General features: G+C 48.2%; 1 protein-coding gene across 2 annotated transcripts; it reads right to left on the minus strand.

Moving 5' to 3' along the window:
- Nucleotides 1-225: 225 nt before the first annotated feature.
- On the minus strand, nucleotides 226-15,104 carry GTF2H3 (general transcription factor IIH subunit 3). Of its 2 annotated transcripts, XR_008427263.1 has the most exons (14): nucleotides 14,999-15,104; nucleotides 12,719-12,798; nucleotides 12,302-12,408; nucleotides 11,032-11,195; nucleotides 8,889-8,951; nucleotides 8,176-8,205; nucleotides 7,901-7,929; nucleotides 6,596-6,670; nucleotides 5,897-5,950; nucleotides 3,935-4,003; nucleotides 3,520-3,655; nucleotides 3,384-3,420; nucleotides 1,881-3,297; nucleotides 226-1,692 (listed from the first exon to the last, which is right to left on the minus strand). XR_008427263.1 is itself a non-coding variant. In XM_053927850.1 (13 exons), exons 1-13 carry the CDS (start codon nucleotides 15,009-15,011, stop codon nucleotides 3,228-3,230), a joined length of 927 nt encoding a protein of 308 aa, XP_053783825.1. In that variant the 5' UTR covers nucleotides 15,012-15,104; the 3' UTR covers nucleotides 226-3,227. The 2 variants fall into 2 exon arrangements, 1 of the variants encoding a protein (XP_053783825.1); XM_053927850.1 differs by having other exon boundaries at nucleotides 226-3,297.
- Nucleotides 15,105-15,147: the final 43 nt, after the last annotated feature.

The following is a 15,147-nucleotide window of genomic DNA, read 5'->3' on the forward strand; positions in this document are numbered from 1 at the left end:
GGCAAAGTGCTTAAATCTCTTGATGTCTGGGAATAAAGCCTAAGAGAATCTCACTAAAAGGAAGGTCGTCAAGCGACTTGAATATTTTGTTATTTACTAACCATTTCTTAACAAGAGAGTAACCATATACAGTAAGGGAAATTGGCATGTTGAATTATTTTTAATCCTTGGGTCAAAATGCTTTTTCATTTAGGTAAAACAGAAGTAAGTAATGAAGGCAAACAGTAATGGTCATGGGGTACTTTTAATGTATTATAAATCCTTTTCACCAAGTTCTCCTTTTCTAGACCTTTCCATTCTTACTATGTTGTCATGCATTTTAAATAGACATCATTCTCACCATAGTTACCTGTATTGGTAAAGGTTCCTTGTCAAATGTAAAATAAACCTTTTTCTTAGGTCAGGTGAAAAATCATCCTTTCATTTATCAGACAACAGATCTGATAAACTTCACCAGATGTGACACCGTGACACCGGTAACGAGTGTACCAAATACTAACAGTGATTCTCCAACCCTCCCAATTCTGGGGGAGCAGTGGGGGATGGGGAAAGTGGATTTTCTTTCCATTTTTCTTCTACTTTTGTAAATTTTCTTCAGAAAGCATGTAATCACTTTGAATTGTATTCAGAAAAAGTACTTATTAAAAGTATGCTTTATTTTCCTGCTTTTAGTTGCATTAAGCTATTTAGCCAAAGGAGATTTATGGAAATGAACTATGGAATTCTAAGGCATTATAGTCAAAAGGAAGCTTCAAAAGTAAAAAATGGTAATTTTGAACTGCAATGGTATTAAAAAATCAACTACCGTAGGTACATGTGAAACTAGTATTTTAATCAATTACCAGAGAATTCTTAAGATTCTTTGTGATAATTTCTATTAATATAAAGAGCATACATAAAATTTTAAGTCAACCACCAATGCAAAGCCCCGACTTTTAAACACAGCACATTTCATATAACAACGCCGCCGTTGTGCGCTCTCCGCCCCAAGACTGCGGGGACATTCCGTGCACTCTTTCCGCTCTCGGGAATTGCTGAAACTCTTACAAATGTTGGGATTATTTCAAATTAAAAAAACTTCAAAAAAAAAAAGCAACAGCAGGAACCTTTTTGTAGATAAAGCACAAAGGCCTGCCTTCGGAGCAGCAGCTGGACGGGCGCAACCACTGAACGATCTACTCTGTTAGGGAGCAACTTCGTGGTTTCCCAGGTAACTGGTACGAGATAATGAGGTATCCCACTCTGCTGGCATAGAAACACTTACTATACTCTAATACCAGCCTGCTTCACCCGGTGAAAATACCAAATAATCAAAATTTTGTTAATCTTTCTCCCAACATAAAGTTATAAAGAAACATCAAATCTTTCTTCTATTCCTTTCATACTTAGAAATCTCACATTAACTATTTCATACCAACCTATTATCTCATAAGATTTGGAACAATATTTGCATGAATGATTTTGGCAAGATTTGAAATTAAAGTTATTCACAACTGAATAAAATATTGTCTGGCTCTGGCTGGTGTGGCTCAGTGGATTGAGTGCCGGCCTGTGAACTGAAGGGTCACCGGTTTGATTCCCAGTCAGGGCACATGTCTGGGTAGCGGGCCAGGTCCCCGGGTCGGGGGCACGCAGGAGGTAACCACACATTGCTGTTTCTCTTCCTCTCTTTCTCCCTCCATTCCCCTCTGTCTAAAAATAAATAAATAAAATCTTAAAAAATACATTGTCTGGTATTTGAAATAATACAAATTTAAATTATTATAAAAATGTATATAACATAAACCATAAGCACAACACAAACATAAAACAAGCAGAACTAAGACAGTATATAAAACAGTTCCAATGAATGAAAAATAACAAAAACCTTGTCAACTTACTTGAACTTATTCGTCTTTTACATATATGCCGCTCTCTTTCCTGGACTTAAAATAGTGACTTCCATTACACTTAATTAGGCTATAAGATATTAAATATTATTTTTAAAAGGATTGATTTTCATTCTTAAGAACTAACAAATACTTCCAAAGTTATCAAATTTTTTATTTAATAAAATTGTAAATCCAGAATACAAAATCCGCCTGAAATAATCTAACCAATGACCACCAAGTTACTTAAATGAGACTCAGTTTCTCAGATGGTATAAAGAGAAAATTTAAATCTTATTCACATACAAAATTGGATACACAATTTGTCAACATACTTTTAAAAACAAACCAAACCAGCTACTGTTCCTGAAAACCCTTCCTATGCTATTAAAGGACTTTTAATAACTTCAAGGTTACATAGAAAAATAGTTTTTATTGTTAAAATTACAAATAATTTTTTCTTTTGAACTTATAGAAGTTTCCAGAATTAAGTCCAAAGCTTCTAAAGGACAGTTCTCCAATATCAGTGATTTTTTCTTTTCCTTGGTTAAAATGCAAAGGATTCAGTCTGCGGGCAGCACTTAACTATAAAGAATCCATTCCGCACACCCCCACCCCCCGTCCAGCCCCACCTCTGTCCCCCCGCTCGGCCCCAAGAACTACACACTCACAACCAGACCCTAGCTTTCCAGGGTGAACTCTTCACGGACCGCTTTTGAAGAAAAAACCGCTACTGGACTCCTGTACTCACTTGCCTCGCTCATTTAAAATCGGATTTTGTAGGGAGTCGGTGACAAACCATTATTATTATTTGACTATGTTTGTCCAAACGTGTACTGATGTCACATGACAGAATAAATAACCGCTAACATCTAAAGCCACATCTCAATGTGGACAGTAAGGGTTTTAGTTACACGACTACCGCCAGTTACCAGTTGATTCAACTAAAGCGCTCCCCCTGATTAACGCCATTACTGCGCTTTTCTACACTGGGTTCCAATTTCACATGCACCGTCTCACAGTAAGAACCCAGACGCGGGCAGTAAGTTCCAAAGCCTATAATCGGTCAGGGCAGACAGATGTGACACAGGATCATCCCAATAAAAAAAGTCACAAAAGTGAGCTTCCTCCCCCTTTCTGGACCAAAGTCGGTCTGCGAACATGCTGGGGCGCACAGACTGCACAGAAGGGTTCCCTGCCTCACACCAGCCCCCGGAGCACAGCAGGAGGACGACTTTCTAGACCTGCGTCCCGCAGACACTGCGCTGAACTCTCAGACACACCTGTGCTTTCCGGAGCCCGCCACGAAGCCTGCCCCGTACAGTGTCTGCAAGGAGCTCTGAGGGACGGGCGGTTTTGTCATGCAGACGCTTTCAGTTTCTTCTTCTTGGCCTTCAGTACGGGGGGCAGCGAGATCTTAAAGGCGGTCCTGGAGTGACACAGGAAGACAGACTGTGACGCTCTACTACCAGCTCCCCAGCACGCGAGCCGGCCACACCCCCTCGAGATACTCACTCGCAGGTAGTGCAGATAGGGCTGAAATTGCAGAATACTGTTAATTCAGAAAAGAAAAAAAAAACAGGAGGGTTTAAAACCACACAGTCAAGGTTTTCTCCAATGTGGAAAAGAAAAACGCAGTCCATGAACTTACTTGACAAGCACACAGAACAGACATAGCCGATTTCAATGAGGTTTCGGTGACAGAAGCATGCAGCCCGGTAGTCAACATGCACGGGGGGTGGGAGGGTCAGCTGAGGTCTCTGGTCCTGATCAGGAAGAAAAACCCACTGCAAAAAGCGGGGGGTGCTTTTTATTCATTCAGCAGTCACACGAGCACCTCCACATACTCCTCACGCAGGCAGCGCTCCAGCAACAGCCCCACCACATTCTGCACACAGCTCACAGCGTTCAAAGACTCCCCGACGCCCACCTTCTCAGCTCGCGAGCCCCAGGTCACCCCCTCACTCCTTTCTCCCATTTGCCAGCACCAGCCATCGGGCTCCCACCCGTCCCCCAGGGAGCGGCCTCCCCGCGCACAGCGCCAGGCTCTCTCCAGGTTTCCTCACCAGTAAGTACTGCAGAAGGGAGGGCACCTGCGGCACCTTCAAGTACATTCCCCCTGTGATGTCACACGCCTGCAAGACACACAGGGCTCTCTGCCAAAGCAGCACTTACCGAGCCTTTCCAGGGGTGTGCCAGCAGGTCCTGGAGAGGGGAGAGGCCATGGCACAGCAGGTGGACAGCAGGGCTGGCCCGCCGTGTGTGAGGACCAGAAACGTCTGGCTCCCTTCGAGATGTCCACACATTTCTCTCCCCTCTTGGCTCGCACCCTTCCACTCTTTGGAGACAGTACATGCCCTTTCTTCTGTCTGTCTGCTACTGATAGATTTTTATTCGTATCGTGTTTATTCGTTTTCCTTATATTTTTTAAAATAACAACTCTGAGATACAATTCATGCCATTACTTGAAAAGGGTCCAACTCTCTGGGTTTTAGTATATTCAGAGCTGTGCTACCATCACCAATACCTAGTTCCCGAACATTCTCATCACCCCAAAAGGAAAGCCACACCCACTCATCAGCCACTCTCCACTCCTCCCCCCAGCCCCTGACAACCACTAATCTGCTTTCTGTGTCCATGGACTTGCCTATTCTGGGCATTTCACGTAACTGGAATCTGATAATACTTGTCCCTGTGTGTCTGGTGTCACGTTCTCAAGGTCTGTCTGCACTGTGGCAGGTGTCAGAGCTTCGCTCCTTTTCGTGGCCAAGTCACAGTCCACAGTGGGGACGGACCACATTTTGTTTACCCCTTCCTCTGTTGATGGACACTTGGGCTGTTCCCACTCTATGGCTGTGAGGAACAGTGCAGCTGTGAATATGCATGCATAATTTGTTGTTGTTGTTTTCCATCATGAATAATTTTTTTACTTGGCACAATTTAATTTCCCCATGCGGCGGAGGGCAGTTCTGTGTTCCACGCTCCGAGGAAGTCTCAGCCTGTTCTCAAAGCGGCTGTACCATTTCACGTCCCAATGAGCACCACGGGCCTACCGTCGAGCTGAAGAAACAGGGCCGCTCCAGAGCCTTTGAAACGGGTGTACCTTCCGATGGTACCTCCCTTCCCACTCCTCACCCCCAGCCGTAACTGAGACTCAAGGTTTTCTGCAGTTTTGTGCTTTTAAATGATCTTTTGGGAAACCATATTTCTTATGGACAAAATACACTTGTCAGAAGTTCAGTCGCTTCTTTAATTTTCTTTTTGTTTTCCCTTTCTGGTTAAAGTAGAATTCAGTTTCCTACTTTTGACTTAAGAGCAACATCTAACAGTGTTGTCCAATAGACATACAACACAAGCAACCCAAATAATTTTAAACTTCCTAGCCGTGTAAGAGGGAAAGAGGTAACATTTTAGTAACGTATTTTCTTTAACTCAATGTATCTAAAGTACTACCAGTCTAACATGTAATCAATACAAAAACTCATTGAGAAGATACTTCACCTTCTGTTCTTCACAGGCCGTCTCCGAAACTCAGCGTGTTTCACACTTACCGCGCACCTCGGTTCACACAGGACTCATCCCAGAGCTCAGCGGCCACGGGCTGCCGCGGGGGCGGCACAGGTCCGGAGTACGGTCCTATTTCCCTAAAGTTCTGGGCTCAGGGACTGAGTCTCCCATCTATATCTGTACCCAGAGACATCTGTCATTCTGTTCACCTAACATTATTAACAGCGGTAATTTTTGGATGATGGGACATAAAGGAATTTTTAAATCCTTTTAAAGATACTTTTCTGTGTTGCTTGAATCTGTTTTAATGTGTGAACCACTTTTACAAAGTCAGTCAAGTCATCATGTGAAATATAAATAAGAAGTCTGAAGGGACCAGAGGGGACTGAGTTCTCCGATCCACAGCCTCGGACAGGCAATCCCGACCGAGGCGTGAAGACTGGTGAAAGGCATTTAACAGCAGGTGACGAACACGCCGCGCTTTCCTAACCACCGACACCAAGCGTTCCCTGAACACATACCTGCTGGAGGAGCCCCGAATCAGAGTCTAAGACACAGGCGTCGATCAAAATACTCTGAAACGAATATTCCAAAAAGTTATGGGAACGATAGCAATGACTGCCTCACACTGATGACCTACCATGTGCCAGACTCTACGCTGGAAACGGCTTACGTGATGTGCACGATTACTCTGCAAGGTACATGTGATTAGCATTTTGCAGCTGAAGCGTCCAGGCCTTGGCCAGGCCGAGGAGGCTCTGCTGTCAGCCCCAGTGTGCCTGTCCCCAAGGCCCATGGTCTTGTCACTACATCGTGCAGGCACTCCAAGATGAAGAAAACTATACATGACTATGGCATTTCAGATTAACACTGAAGTCTTAAGTTCTCTGTTATTAGCGATAATTCATCAAGGTGCGCAGCAGACTGCAAAGCCAGGGATGCTCAGCCTGGGGTCCAAGGGCGGGCTGAACAGGGTCACAGGAACACACCGAAACTACAGTAAAAACTGTCTCAGTGCCCACTTTTCTAGGGCTCATCAGAATCGCAAGGGGTCCAGGACTCAAACTAGAGGAACGACTGCATGAAGTGGGGATTCCAGATCCCTAATCCATTAATAAGGCTATTTAGTCAGACTCCCTCCCCAAGTAGATCATTCAAGAAGAGTGAAACCAGTCCCTCCACGAGGACACAAACGACCCTGAGGAGGGCGGGGGGCGCACCTGTTTCTGCGCTGCGAAGATGACGTTCATGAAGTTCATGTACTGCAGCGCGCTGTCCTCCGCGGCCTTGACCACCTGTGGACCGCACCCCGTCAGCGCCCGCAGGCTCATCCGCATGCACGCGGCAGCACCACGTGCTACGGGCTACAACCGCTGCTGTCTCATGTGCCTGCCTAGTTACCTCCATTAAATAATACCTCTGCGTGTAGCGATGACCGGGAAAGCGTCCCCCGTGTCCGACCGCCCAAGAGGTAACCATCATTGAGAGAGAGTGCCTTCGCGGACATGTACACACACCCACAGCAGGATGACCCTCTCTCCAGTGTCTGCAACCTGCGCACGTGGCTCCATCTCATCCTTCGAGCCGACGTCCCGGATTCCCGCTGTGTACCAGCTCTCCACCGGGCACATGTACGCAGTGCGCAGCCCTGCTCTAGACAGCGCCCTGACGGACGCGCTCAGAGGCCCTCTGCAGGACGCTCGGGCTAGCTCCCTACATACAGAATCAGTGAGACCGCACGTTCCCCCTGACGAGGGGCTACCAGCCGCCCTCCAGGCAAGCTGTGCCATTTTATCCTCCCATCGGAGACACCAGGGAGTAACCAACCCCCAACGCTACCGTCAACCCTCAGAGCGGCCAGTTTTCATTTGCGCTGAGTAAGAAGAGCACGATGAAATGAATGTGTTTTCAAACATTAACTGACCACTCGCATTTCTTCTTTGGCAGACTGCTCATGGTTGCTGTTTCTTTAGACTAACTTTGACTTGTAAAACTTTATGAGAGGCCCAGGCTGGTGTGGCTCAGTGGAATGACCGCTGGCCTGCAGACTGAAAGGTCATTGGTTCAATTCCCAGTCAGGGCACATGCCGGAGCTGTGGGCCAGGTCTCCAGCTGGGGGCGCGCAAGAGGCAAACAAGGTTTCTCGCATATCGATGTTCTCTCCCTTTCTCTCTCCTTTCCCCTCTCTCTAAAAATATAAATAAAATATATTTAAAATTTATGAGAGCTTTTTATCTTTTTTTTAAATCCTCACCCAAGGATATATTTATTGATTTTAGAGAGGGAGGGAGGGAGAGGGGAGAGGGAGGGGGAGAGGAGAGAGAGAGAGAGGCACATCCATGTGAGATAGAAACATCAATTGACTAACTCCTGTACATGCCCTGACCTGGACTTGAACCCACAAACCTTTTGGTGTATGGGACGCGCTCCATCCCACGGAACTGCCTGGCCAGGGCTCCCCCTAGGCTTTCTAATTGGCTATAACTGACATATAAACATAGTATTGACTTTTTAAAAAAACTTACCAATATCCTTGACTTCATTTCCTGATTATCTATAAAAAGATAAAAGCAGATTACAATTAACTGAATCTGATTAAACATATCATAAGGTTTTCTAACCAATTTTAAACAGCACACTAAGTTACAGTAGTAAAATAGGAATTAGTCCAGTCAGGGCACATGCCTGGGTTGTGGGCCAGGTCCCCAGTAGGGGGCACACGATAGGCAACCACACATCGATATTTCTTTAAAAAAAAAAAAAATAGGAATTAGTTTCATAGAAAAATGAAGGTTCCTACCTTTAACCTCCTTGTTCATTCTATGAATGTCTTATTTTCTTAGCATTAAGGAATTTAAAAATATTTAATTTCATAAATATTCATAGTAAACAGAGAAATAACCTCAAATTTTAATTAAACCCAGCAACCACATAGTTGATAAACAAATGCTCCACTGGCCATGCTGAACACACAACACAAGAGATCGGGGATTTCCAATGACCCACTTCCACCAACTGACCCTATAGCCTGACCGAAGTATCTCTGTCCCGGAAAGTTCAAATTACCACCATCCGACTGTTCTGTGTCTGATTACCCACAGCCTCCCAGATAGAACCCTGGGACCACAGGTAAGCCACTATGTCGATGAAATGAGATGTCAAACTCGGAAACCACGCAGAGGTGACCAGGCACACCCCGCAGGGCCGGGAACCGCCACGCCATGACCGACACCGCTCTCGGGGGTGTAAGAAAGAACCACCCCCCCCCACCTGCCCAACAGGAAACGAGGAAGAGTCCTAAAGAGCTGTGAGCAGAAGGACACACCAGAGCGCCTGGCAGCCCCCCATTCTCCCCATTTCGAGTTTTTACAGCTTGTCTCACAGACACGTGAGAGCCCGGCTGCAAACACTCGTGCCTCCCACCCTCTCGGGCACAGGGCTCCGGGAGCGCCACACGGTGAGGCACACCCACCCCGGAAGGCACCCTCCGAATGGCTGGGACACCAAGGATACAGCAGAGAGCTTTGGCGAGGGATCCTGCCAGCAGAGTTTCTGTATGTTGGCCCTTTATGTCACCTATGAATAATAATGAAAAGATTAAAAAGGGAGGTTTTGTGCATTTGCTTGAACTTAAATGATTTTCAAACCAAAACATTCTTCTTCATGAATGAAATAATACAACACTTTCCAATTGAGTTTAAAAACAGCAATTTGTTCTCAACAACGCTTAAATAGGCAGTTTTTAAAACATTTTCTGAACTAAAAAACTGGTGGCCGGGGTTGAGGAGGGCAAGGGGCGTCCGAGGGGCACTGCGTCCGGGGTGGGGAGGTGGCCAGTGCTGAGACAGGCGGCGGCCACGGCTGCCCGTCTCACTGCCGCCGCACGTGCACTTGAAGGGGTTAAAATGGTAAACGTCGTGTCATTTATGCGGGTTTCTCCAGGATAAAAAATAAAGGACAAAAAGTATCCTGGGGTTCCTCGGAAAGTTCACGCGAAAGGGCCTGTGTAACTGCCGGCAGCCAGCACAGCGGCCCTGGGCCAGGCCCCCGCCTCCCTGCCGGCCAGTCAGAGGACTGGAGAAACTTGTTCGCAGTGCAAGCAGCAACAAAGTCTGCAACTTGCTTGGAGCCTTGGGTGAAAAACCTCACTCTTAAGAAATATCAAAATTTTAAAGCTGTGGCTCAAGGGGGCGGGGAGCCCAGACTGACACCTGAACAGGACCTGCAGCTGATCCAGGAACATGGATCCCCCCACTTCCCGAGGTCAGGCCAGGAAAGGTCTTGAGCCCCATCCTGAGAAGCTAGGACTCTGCCCTGGAGGCCAACGGTTCTGAGAGTGATTCTGGAACCAGCTGTGGGAGCATGACCTGGGCCCTTCATGGACATAAAAGTTCTCGCGACCACCTGAGACCCAATGAATCAAAACCCACAGAGTGACGAGCCCGCCAGGTGGTCTGCAACAGCATTCTTGGTGTGTAACTTACAGGACGTAAAACCCACCCCTTTAAGTACTCAAAGCAATGATTTTAAGTACTATGCAATTTTAGAGCATTCCCCTCACCCCGAAAGATCACGGGAGCCCACTCCCAGTCACCCCCTGCTCCTCCACAGCCCCACAAACCACGCACGACCTTCTGTCCCCACAGAGTCGCCTCTCCCCGCCAGGTGACTCTGACAGAGGCTACGGCTTGAAAAACACCGCCTGCAGGCAACAGGGACCCGGGCCACAGGCTCCAGAGAAGGCCTTTAGGCCAGAGCACAGCAGCTCTGGCCTTCAGTGGGAGAAGTCTGGAGGCCGAGTAAGGGAGGACTCAGGCGGACTGAAAGGAAGACAGGTGCCAGTTAGGAAGCTGTGACAAGACCTGCAGCAGCAGCCTCAACCTGAGCAAGTGTGCCCTGCAGGGGACATCTGGCGCTGTCTGCAGGCGAATTTGGTTGTCACAGCTGGGAACGTATGGCAGCTGGTGGGCGAGGCCAGGGATGCAGCAGCGCACAGGGCAGCCCCCACCACAAAGAACGATGCAGCCCAGACTCCAGCAGTACCGAGGTGCAGCTACAGGGCGGGTAAGAAGGGTCGGACTGTGAAGGCACTTCAGAGGCTACGGAACTTCAGAGCCGATCAGAATTTGGAAAAATGGGTGGATGTGGGTGATGGAGACAGGGAGTGGAACGGGTGTGACCGAGGAGGAAAGAAACTGAAATGAATCGGGGACACTGGGGGATGCTGAGGGGCGACACGTGCACTGAAAAGGAAGGCTGCGTTGGGGCAAAGGTCGGGAAGGGTTCATATATAAACAGTAGAGTGGAGGAGGACATACAGCAAAGAAAACACAACGTGCAGAGTAGAAAATATGTACTTTAAGGGGCGAGATAAAGGAAACGTCAGAAAAAGAAGAAAGAAGACCCAGAAAAGGGGAAAACCAGTTCGACAGGAGAGTCTGAGAAGCCAAAGAGTGTGTTTCAAGAAGCAGAGGCTGGTCCACAGCGTGAGGTGCCGCAGGGGCAGGTAAACAAAGCACAGACCTCGACGAGAATAAGGAGAGCCAGAGAAGCAAGTAGGGCGTATCAGGAACCCCAAATCTTTGGACTTAAAGCCTCCAGAACCCCCACCTTCAACTCCACTTGCAGAACAGCCGTAATGGAAAAAAGCTCTTACTCTTGGTCATCAGATCTTTAATCTCATCGACAATGACCTCATTTGCTGCTGTTAACAACTCATACTTTCCGTCTTTACTCCCCGAGGGACAGAGCTCAGGAGTCTTGCCAGGGTCCCCGAAGAAGTCTCCCATTCTGCCGTTCCTTCCAGGATACAAGAACCGGCTGAAACAGCAGGGGAAAAACCTAGTCACCCCAGGGCCTGGGGCCTCAGTAAGACCCAGAGGAGGTTCAGCAGAGAAAACAAACAAAAACCACGTTAATCCCAGACTCACGAGATTCTATAATAAATTTCATCTTTTTATAAAATGCATAAAATTAGGCGAATTGGAAACATGAGTCAACCACCACAGAACATTGTAATGATTCCACTGTTTTCTGGAAGATGAGAGGAAAGCAAGGAGACGCTGGGCTCCATCTATCTCTCCAAGTGCTTTGGAGTGACAGAGTGGGGGACGGGGGGCATGGCTATGGGTTCTTCCCACACACCAGAGGAGGCAGCGCTGCGAACTGAGACCCACAGACAGCTATCTGCCAACCTCACGTGAGGTATGTAGGTGAACAAGAGTCATTTCTAATGTGACGAACTTTTAATTAATACAGAGAAGAGCTGATTCTACAGCCCGCATATAATGTGACAAGTCCGTGTGGTCAAACCTGTTCATGAGAGCCTGGACTGTCCACATGGCCATGCCCACACACCAGCTCCAGACCCCGCACCAGCCTGCAGTGCCCCTGGCAGCCAGTTTCGCACTGTTAGAAACAGCCGCTGCCTCCTCAGGTGAACACCAGATGGAGCAGTTGGCTTGGGTTTCAGAGCCGACTGATAGGGAAAGTCCTTACACGCCCCAGAAGCCCACACGGAGCAGTGAAACCTTCCTGCCAGGAGAGGCACGCAGAGCCCAGCCTGGCCCGAGGGAGAGCAGAATCCCGCCCCCCTCCCACCTGCCCCTGGGACAGACCCACGAGTAGGGCTGCGATGGCAGATGGCAGCGGCAGCCTATCCAATCACTCCCCTTTTTGCCTGGAGCCGACAGCTGAAGCTGTGGCAGGTAACTGGGCACAGCATGCACCTTGACTACGGATGAGCCCCGCGGCTGTCAGTACCCATCCTATCAAGGTGTGTGCATACCAACTGTTGGTGCTGTCAGCGCCGTTCCCTGGCACAGAACAAATGGGTGCAACATACAGCGGAACAGCACTGAATACATGCTGACGGGCATAACCACCTCGAAGGGCAGAAGTCACGCAGGTCCTCGTGACGGTCCTACCTTTCCTGAATGTGACTTGCTATCACAGCGAGCTTGTTGGAGCGATTCATGAACAAGTGAGAATTCCCGAGCACCATGACCGCATCCATGCACTTTGATAAAGTGAACTGTGGAAGAAAGAAGACACCAGAAAGGTAAAGGAGCTGTGCAAATACCTACATCAGCTCTTAATTAAGATTTCACTTAAATATGAGACAACTATTCAGTGCTAAAAATTTGCCCAGGGGCTCCCTCCTCCCAAGCCATAAGCCGAAACACTTAAAAACTAGTTTTCTAACTTACTTATATGAGACCATTTCTGTATCAGTATGCTATTCCACAAATATTTTCTGTATAACGTTTAGGGAAGAGCAAACATCACATCTTCTGTGATGAAATTACTATTCTCCAGAATTATCCCTCCTCAAGCAATCTTACCTGAGATCCCTTTAAAGCTTGCTTTCCCCACCAAATCGGGTTGGTATCAACTATGATAACTAGAAGATTCAGTTCATCTTCTGAAAATATTAACAAAAATAAAAAACATTAGTCCCGTGAAAGTGAATCCAAGCTAACATTCCCGTGCCTTTTCACGTGTACGATCTGGCAGCCATGAGGTTAACGGAAGGCCAAGTTCTTGTAAACGTCCGGAGCTCTGCGGGCCCTCAGCAAGCCCCCGCCTGCCTTCTGCCCCGCTGCCCCGTCATCGCTGGAATGGAAACGGATTTCTCTCTGTTCTGTCACTGCTTCTCCTCTGCTCCTAGCCTGCTGCTCGCCACAGAGGAGGCGTAGTAAGTACCTATTACATGAACCCACAGACATTTGCATTTTAAATGCCTGGTCAGTGATAGAAGCACTGATTAACCAGCAGTAAGAACCACTAGTAGTAAAATGTTGCGGGGGAGCAGGGCTTAAAGGGAGGAATCAGGAATCAGTTTGGCCCTGAGTACATCATAACCCCTAGCAGCAAGGCCAGCTGTGATTAGGAGCCAGTGATTAGAAGCCAGTTTTAAAAGGCAAAAACCAATTCCCATGTAAAGAATATTTTCCTGGGAAAGAAACCAGGCTACACCCTCAACAGGGAGTCATCTAGCTTAACACACTCGTTCACTCAACAGACTTTACACCAAGTACCAGTGTCAGGAGCTGGGCATACCATATCCAAGCCCTTGGGAGCCTACATTCTAATGGAGGAGACACTCACATGCCCTTGTGAAAACCCAGATGCTCATTTAATACCAAGAAGCACCAATGCCTTTCCTGCTCCCATCCCTTCCTTCTTGCAGTTCGGTCTCCAGTCTCAGGATAACCCCCACCCCACCTGATTGCTGCTCACATATCCAAATACCATTTACTCTCCAGGGCCCCAAACCAGTGCTACCGCTTTCTTCCAAAAGCCCTTCCCAGGTCTTCCAACAGGTCCCAACGCCCCCATCTCAGGACAGCAGGGATGCCTGGCTCCCCTTCACCCCGCCCAGCACAGGGAAGGGACGTATTATAATCCTATTCCATGCTGACATCCAGCAAGGGACAATTATTGCCACCTTTCATCAATTACAAGATGTACCACCTCCCTTTTTTACATTCCACAGTTGCTGAAATCAGATGGCATCCTGTGATTAATTAAAATGCACAGTATTTTTTTCTTAGTGGTACATTAAATAAAAGCACATTTCATAATCCATATTGTTTTAGACTAGATGAAATACGGTATTCCTATTTCGCAAATGGAAGTAACTTGCTTGAAGTCACATGCCTGCCAGCAAACAGCAAAGCCAATGCCCTGTTCCAAAGACAGACCCTGCAGAGAGCCCGCAGCCCAGTCCTGCCGCCCCACAGTACTAACTTGCTTCTACTGACGCCCAGTACTCACTACCTCCTTCCCAGTCAGCTGTGTTTCTCATCTCTCCCGCCCCTGCCCACGAGACAGTGGGCCCCTTAGACACAGAGGGTTTTTGTTAATCCTGCAAATTACACAACCAAGTGCCCAGCACAAAAGCAGAACTTAAAAGCTGTGTCTCCCATAAATCTTAGATCTCAGGCCTTATTCTCCATCAGGCCGCACCCCACAATTTTCAGGCCATCCATTCCTTGCTGCTCTCAAGGAGCCTGGGGGAAGGGACTGCGCGTTGTCTGCCAGGAGAGGGGTGTGTCCACACACCTGAAATGTCCCTCCTGTCCCTCTTTTCTTCAAGGAAAAGGGCTCCATACCTGGTCGTTTAATGTATGAGTGGAAGTCCCTCCACCTGCGTTCACCCCCCAGGCTCCCCGTTTCTATCTCCCTGTGAAGTAGTGGCTCGACTCGCCACAGGGCATTGGCACAGTCATTTGTCTCAGTTTCGACAGCACTGCGGTCCCCTGGACGCCGATCTGAAGTGACTCCTCCTCCGGGAGCCCTCAACCGCAATCCGTCACATCACCTCATTACATTGTTTGCACAGCTCGTTCCCCTTCAAAATCATGGTCTGTCTCACCCACTAGGTTGTGACCTCCACGAGGGCCTGTCACGTTCTCTGCTGTGGTCCCCAGTGCAACCGGCAACTAGCACCTGGCACCCAGGAGGTGACCCCAAAATATTTACTGAATGAATACATTCGCTAGCCCCCTAAGGACCAACCAGATTCCGCCCAGCCCAAAACATAAACTCCACGCGGCCGGGCTCGACTGGGCCCAGTCCGTCCGGCCGCCCTGTCAGAGCCCCGCAGGCGAGACCCTCACCGTCCGAGGCCATGGCGGTGGGGTCGCGCAGAGTAGAGCAGCCAGGAATCAGACGGGCATCCCGGATGCGGCGCACACCGACTTCCGGCGCCGCCGAAGGACGCGCTAGGCGGTTGGGCGCAGACTCGGTCCCGTACCCAAGCCCCGCC

The sequence above is a fragment of the Desmodus rotundus genome, chromosome 7 (assembly GCF_022682495.2).
Source record: "Desmodus rotundus isolate HL8 chromosome 7, HLdesRot8A.1, whole genome shotgun sequence".
NCBI lineage: Eukaryota > Metazoa > Chordata > Mammalia > Chiroptera > Phyllostomidae > Desmodus > Desmodus rotundus.

Excerpts from the sequence above, each read along its gene's own strand:
- GTF2H3 (XM_053927850.1), bottom strand. Across the intron at positions 3,656-3,934 it reads CCCTTCTGCAGTACTTACTG|TGGGTTTTTCTTCCTGATCA; the intron begins GTGAGGAAACCT and ends CGCTTTTTGCAG. Across the intron at positions 3,421-3,519 it reads CTGTTCTGTGTGCTTGTCAA|TATTCTGCAATTTCAGCCCT; the intron begins GTAAGTTCATGG and ends CTGAATTAACAG.